This window comes from Sinocyclocheilus rhinocerous, unplaced genomic scaffold (genome assembly GCF_001515625.1).
Source record: "Sinocyclocheilus rhinocerous isolate Xijiao unplaced genomic scaffold, SAMN03320098_v1.1 scaffold1043, whole genome shotgun sequence".
NCBI lineage: Eukaryota > Metazoa > Chordata > Actinopteri > Cypriniformes > Cyprinidae > Sinocyclocheilus > Sinocyclocheilus rhinocerous.
Window position 1 is genome coordinate 1,861,256 of NW_015642610.1, and position 6,283 is coordinate 1,867,538.

The window sequence follows — 6,283 nt, forward strand, 5'->3', positions numbered from 1 at the left end:
TATAATTATAAAATTGTAAAAAAAAAATATAACTTAACTTTAACTTAAAATTATAACTAAAATATAAAAATAAAAGCTAATTCAAATATTAATAAAATAATAGATATAAGAATATATAAATAATAATAAAATAAAACTGTAGGTAAGTTGTCACAATGGGACCTGCCATAAACAAACTATTGGATTTTCAGCTAAGTTTAAACAGTAAAACAATTATTAGTAGTAGTAGTATTAGTATTTAATTATTAATAATTAAAAGATAAATTTAAGAGGTAACATAAAAAAATATAAAACCATTGTTTTGGGACATTTATGAAATAACTCTTGTCCTGAGAACATTTAAGATGATTTTTAACTCTGCATTTAAAACCAACACACTGAACTGCTGGAGAAAACTTTTGTAATAAGACTTTAGAATTGAAACCTTATGAAATATAAACCTTGTGACAACTTCCTTGTGTGACAGCTATCCTTGGTTGCCTCTAAATACAGTGAATAAATGTGTGAATGATTTTTTTGCCAGATGTTACCTGATTTTGTGGTCAATATGTGCTTCATCTCATGGTCAGAGTGGCTTGTTTTATATGTCAAAGGGATGTGCCACAGGTAGCTATGGAAAATAATTTTGTATTTCTGTTATGAAGAGTCCTATCAGTCATATTTTTACTGCCCTTAAAATTGTAGTATAACTATAAAACATAAAGACAGAAAGAACTACAGAATCAAACAATGAGCCCATGTGATTTTGTAGTGTTTTACCCTTTTTGAAGTGAATGCCATGAGGGATCATCAGGCAGGACTATCTTTAAGAAGCGCTCTTGCCCAATATACAGTTTCCTTCCTTGCCGCTTCACTGTGATCAGCGGTATGCCCTTTTGTATAGTCCACGTATACATCATTTTCTTCAGGTCTATATGCTCCCCAGCAAAACGATACTACAATGCAAAGAGTTACACAAGGAGATTTTCACAATGTTAAGTATCACCTTCAAAGTGCAAGAAAACATATTGAAGAATGTCGTTCATTATCCGTATTCTGTGTTTATGGAGTGCTGTGAATTATAAATAGCAAAAATCGAGTATTTCATTCATGATGTGACATCTTTACCGCATTTTTAGTGGCTTGTGTACTGCTGTAACAGTATTCTCCTGCTGTAAAATCCTCCTCTGAACATGTCTGTGAGAGTGAGTGAAGTGAGCATGACTTTTTGTTTTGATGCTGAATTATAAATGTATGACAGAAAAAGGCAGCAGATGAAGTGACATACTTTAATAAGGCTGTCCCACAGGTCTTCATTTCTGGCATTGCTATACCTGAACCTACGAAGGTACCGAATTATGCCTGTCTGAAAGCCTTCACTTGTCAAGAAATTCCTCAGCATATGGAGAATACATGCTCCCTAAAGTATTCAGTAACAAAGTAGATGAATGCGATTAAACAAAATAATTCAGAATGGTAATAACGTTTTAACATTGCTGAAGTGTTTTCCCACCTTGTCATATGACACGGTATCAAACATTTCCTTTATCTGAGTAGGGTTCTCAGCTAAACTGGAAATTGGCCTGGAAGAATTTAGAGAATCCCGTCCAATAGCTCCGAAACAGGTGTCCAGGAAGTGGTCCTCCTAACATGCAAAAGAAAGCATGTGAGACCCTATTCAAAACTAGTTTGTCTATAGAAGTATTGGTGTGAGTATGTATGTATGTATTTATTAATATTAATACATTTTTCAATTATTGCTTTATCGGCAATTCACTTTGGCCGGTCGCATCATCCTGATATTATTGGCTGTCATTTATAGCAACACTGTACATCAGTACACTTGAAACCACCGCTACTTTTAAATGTCCCATTATCATTATCCCAAAAATAAGCCTCTTCATGTGGGTCTTAATCACCCTTCAGGGTTTACTAATGATAATGACCGCTTAACATCACACAACTTCCATTATAGAGAGAGAGATATCTGAAGCTTGAACATACAACTTTAAGCTCTGGATATACTGCCTCAAGTGAGACAAATTCCATATATCGGGCAAAGCCTTCATTCAGCCATATATCATTCCACCACTCCATCGTCACCAGGTTTCCAAACCACTGGGGGGGGGAAAACAGCAGAAAAGTGACTTAGATTCAGTAGCACTGTAATTCATTGGCTTAACTAATAACAGATGAGACTGAGAATGTGTTTTATATATAAAACCTGATGGGCCAGCTCGTGTCCTATCACCATGGTAACCCAGAGCTTATCGGAGGCTGATGAGATGTCAGGGTCATACAGAAGAGATGTCTCCATATAAGTAGTCAAACCCCAGTTTTCCATAGCGCCTGACTGGAAATCTGGAATCGCTATCAGATCTGGAACACATCATAAAATAAACAACAGTGTAAATATCCAAAGGCACATCATATAACTTATGCACTGAAACACCAGAAGGAAAGGTAAGGAACAAACCAGATGCACTCACCCAGTTTTGGCAGCGGATAAAGTATGTTGAAATATTGTTCATAAAACTCCATAAGCCTCAAAGCAGCCTCAAGAGCATAGTGCGTCTGATGCCATTTTTCTGGAACTGCATAAATAGAAATCTTTGGGGGAAGAAAAAACAGCTCATTCAAGATGCATTTCTCACCCGAGAGCCTGTGATGAAAACTTTATAAAAGCAGAAAAAGCTGTTGTGTTCACATGTTTCTGCTTCATGCTGTTTAACCCTCTCTAAGCTCTAGTTACTTACATTAATTCCGGTTGCAGTCATCCCACTAACAGATCTGAAGTCACAGACAATGAAGGCCAACAGGTACGAGCTCATCTTCACACTCACTTCAAACTGGTCCTCAAACAGACCGTTGCCAATTTCCACAGTTTGTTCCTATAAAATAAATATTTTCAACATGTAAAAATGATAGACCATGTTTTGTGTATTTGATAAATAATTTTTCAAAATGGTTTCATATAAAAAAATCATATACCTATTATTATATTAACTATTATTATTGATAATAATAGTAATAATTTTCAAATCATTTAGATTTTACAAATGGGTCTATACATTTATACAGTAGATAAAAATAACATTTTCAAAATGTCAAATTATCCCATTTTTTATATATTTGTTCAATATATTTCCCCACATTGTTTACAAGTGATACAGTTTTCCAAATTTATTATTATTAATTTGTAAAATAATAATTTATATTAATTTATTAATAATAATTACAAATAATAATTGTGATGTAAATTTGGTTTTACAAATGGGCCTATACATTGATAAATTAGATTTAAAAAAAGAAACATTTTCAGAATTTCAAAATGTTATCCCATCTTTGTTTCATGTATTTTTTCTATATATTTTTTCCATTCAAAGTAAATTAGATTTACATCGCCTGTTAAATTGATAAAGTAGACATATAAAGTGATCTTACTAATGGCATGTTGGACAAAGCTATATGTGACGGGCCCCTCCGTATTCTGACAGTGTAATTAGCTTTGAAAATGGGCTCATCGAAGCATGGCAATGCCATTCGGGCAGATGTGGGCTCAAAGTGGGTGGATGCCAGGACCCTTCAGGGAGGAAAATTTAGTTATTTAGAAATTATTTGCAATCTATTCTATGTTATGTTTTTGCATGATTTATGTAATGTTAGATTTCAACAATTTTTACTATACCTTGTCTCTCCTGCTTTTGTCTTATATGTACTCTTATAAAATCCATAGAAGCCATCACTTAACGGTGCACCAAATTCCAAATGCAGGAAGTATTTTTCCCCAGAGGTCAGAATCTTTGGGGAGAAGATGGCGATCTGTTCATGTGAAGGATATTCCAGCACCGAGAGCACTTTGTCTGACAAATGGGCCTCGTGCTCATCCAGAACGGTGGCGGTGAAGATCTTGAGGTTCTTGCTGTGTAGCACCACCCAGTTTGTGTTGTTTTTAACATCGATTTCGATCTTCACAGATCCATTGAACCTCAGGGTGGTGAGATTGGGATGAATAAGTAGATGATAATGTACAGGCACTATGTAGTTTGGCAGGCGCACTTTACTCCATGGAAAAGGAAGGCCGTTTGTCGCCAGGTTATCGCCAGCAGGACTATTGCTGTCAGAAGTCTGGACACAAAACCGTGCCTCCAGAAAGAACAGGATTACAAGCAAGAGATGCATAATGAATGTTTTTGGTGTTGCTGATTTTGATGGTGATCACTTTCGCATTTTAGAATGGTTAGAAATTGTCACTGTATCCTGTGAAAAGAAAAGCAAAGTTGACGCTCACATGGTGTGTAAATAATTGAAGTAATTGTTTCGTTGTTTTTACTGCACTTAATACCAATAAATCCTTCTTCATTTGTGGTGGCAAGTCATGTCCCTTTGCAACAGTTGAAATAAACTTGAAATACCAAATTGTTTTAAAAAATACTTTTTTTATTTTAAGAAAAAAGGATTGTACCCCAACTTTACGTCTGTTGTGTTACAAAAATGGAATATAAACTCAGATTTTCTCTGAATTATGAGTTTGTATCTCGCAATTCTGTTTTTTGTTTCCGCCATGAAATAGAAAATTTAAGAATAGATAATTATGACTCTTCTTTCTTCTCAGAATTCTCAGAGTTTATATGTCCAGTTCTGATTTGTCCTAAGAATTGCAAGAAAAAAGTCGCAATAACCTTTTTTTTCATCCTGCGGTGGAAACAAGCTTCCAAAGCGGGGTGCATGCATGGTGAGTTCAGTCTTTCTCATTCATTTTCATACATTTCTGACAATTTCATGTATCACACTTAATTAGAAGCTGTGGTGTTACACTGCTTAATATTTCCAAAAATTTCTGTGATCTTGAAACTATCATGATGGCAGCTCTGGGCCCTGTTTTAGAAAAGTCTTTATTTGTGCTAAGTAGTTTGCACCATTGCTAATAGGCATAAGCACAGGTATTTGACTAAAATTAAAAATCTAAAAGCCAATAAGCTTTCATTTGACTAAATATAGTCTATTAAACAGATTTTAAATACATTATTATTTTAAATTTTTTTATTTTTTTATTTTTATTTTTTACAAATTCTGCTTTTCGTTTGCCACTCTTAACTGAAGAATGACCTACATTTCATCTTTACTTTGCAATTCACACTGAGCATGTGTCATTCACAAAACACTGTAGACATGTTAGCACGTTTGAATTATCAAAATGCTAATTAAAATAAAAGACAACAAACGAGTGTTCTTAAAATAACACGCATGGCAACACAGAGCAGTGCTGAGCGACCGTTCTCTGTAATGTGAGCCTATATTCACGTTAATACATTGACATCTGCTGTGATACAGTACGAGCTCTCTAGCTGTATTCTGGCATTTGTTTGTGTCACTATGATATGGTCTCTGTAAAGTAGGACAAGCATCTACTAACAACATTATTGAAGAACACACTCTTTTTAACCATTCAGTGTTGTGTCTTTACCTGAATTTTAGCTGGATCATTGTGTCGGCTGGTTTCATTTTCTCTTTCATTTGTCCTGCCCACAATTTCCTGGTTTGCTGCAGTAGCTGCCGAGCATGTGCTGCTGTCTGGCCGTGTCTCTGTATTCAAATGACAACACAGTGGGGCTCGAGCCACCGGACAGAGGAATGACCTACAGCCATCAACACGTACAAACACTCAGCTCATGTCCGAGTTGTAAACATGCCATGTGTCATGTACTGTGACAGAACAAAAACAATGAAGTTCTTTGTTGTTTTGACTGTTGTATGATAGTATATAGAGACAAAAACAACCACTGGCAGATAAATTAATTTTGCTTTGTACTTTTTTTTATTTTATTTTGGCTTTTCAATACACATTACAAAGTGTTGTTTTTCTATATCTTAAAAAAAAAAGGGACACAACAACAACAATTAATATTATCATCATTATTGTTGTTGTTGTTGGCACTGTTGTTATTTAACTTGGCAAAAATATTTTAGTTTATCGCCAATAGTTGTATTTTACTTATTTGAGCTAATAACTCAATTTTTGTTTTGGTCTTTCACGATATTCAGTGATTAATGAAGTTGTAAATGTGTACAGAAAAAAATATCTTCGCAAGCCCTGCTATAATTTAAATCAAACTAGAAAAGTATTATAGGCAAAACACATATTGCATTCAACACAATAATGAATGAATAATCTTAAAACAAACAAACAAACAAACAAATGAAAGGACCCCCTGGTAGCCATCATTGCAGAAGTGAGGGGGACACCAATGTCAATAGTAATACTTTTTTATTATTCTTTTTAAGTTTATTTATTTATTTATGT

General features: G+C 34.5%; 1 protein-coding gene across 1 annotated transcript in view; it reads right to left on the minus strand.

The window, feature by feature from the left end:
- Positions 1–5,636, minus strand: part of LOC107756311 (endoplasmic reticulum aminopeptidase 2-like) — a 14,694-nt gene extending 9,058 nt beyond the window's left edge. The window contains exons 1-12 of the mRNA XM_016573354.1: positions 5,447–5,636; positions 3,668–4,239; positions 3,424–3,562; positions 2,736–2,870; positions 2,469–2,589; positions 2,204–2,358; positions 1,984–2,097; positions 1,493–1,624; positions 1,268–1,399; positions 1,108–1,176; positions 760–935; positions 531–610 (exon numbers count right to left, since the gene is read on the minus strand). Coding sequence (XP_016428840.1) covers positions 531–610; positions 760–935; positions 1,108–1,176; positions 1,268–1,399; positions 1,493–1,624; positions 1,984–2,097; positions 2,204–2,358; positions 2,469–2,589; positions 2,736–2,870; positions 3,424–3,562; positions 3,668–4,161 — 1,747 coding nt within the window. The 5' untranslated portion in view covers positions 4,162–4,239; positions 5,447–5,636. The remainder of the gene's footprint in view (positions 1–530; positions 611–759; positions 936–1,107; positions 1,177–1,267; positions 1,400–1,492; positions 1,625–1,983; positions 2,098–2,203; positions 2,359–2,468; positions 2,590–2,735; positions 2,871–3,423; positions 3,563–3,667; positions 4,240–5,446) is intronic.
- Between the last annotated feature and the right edge of the window lie 647 nt (positions 5,637–6,283).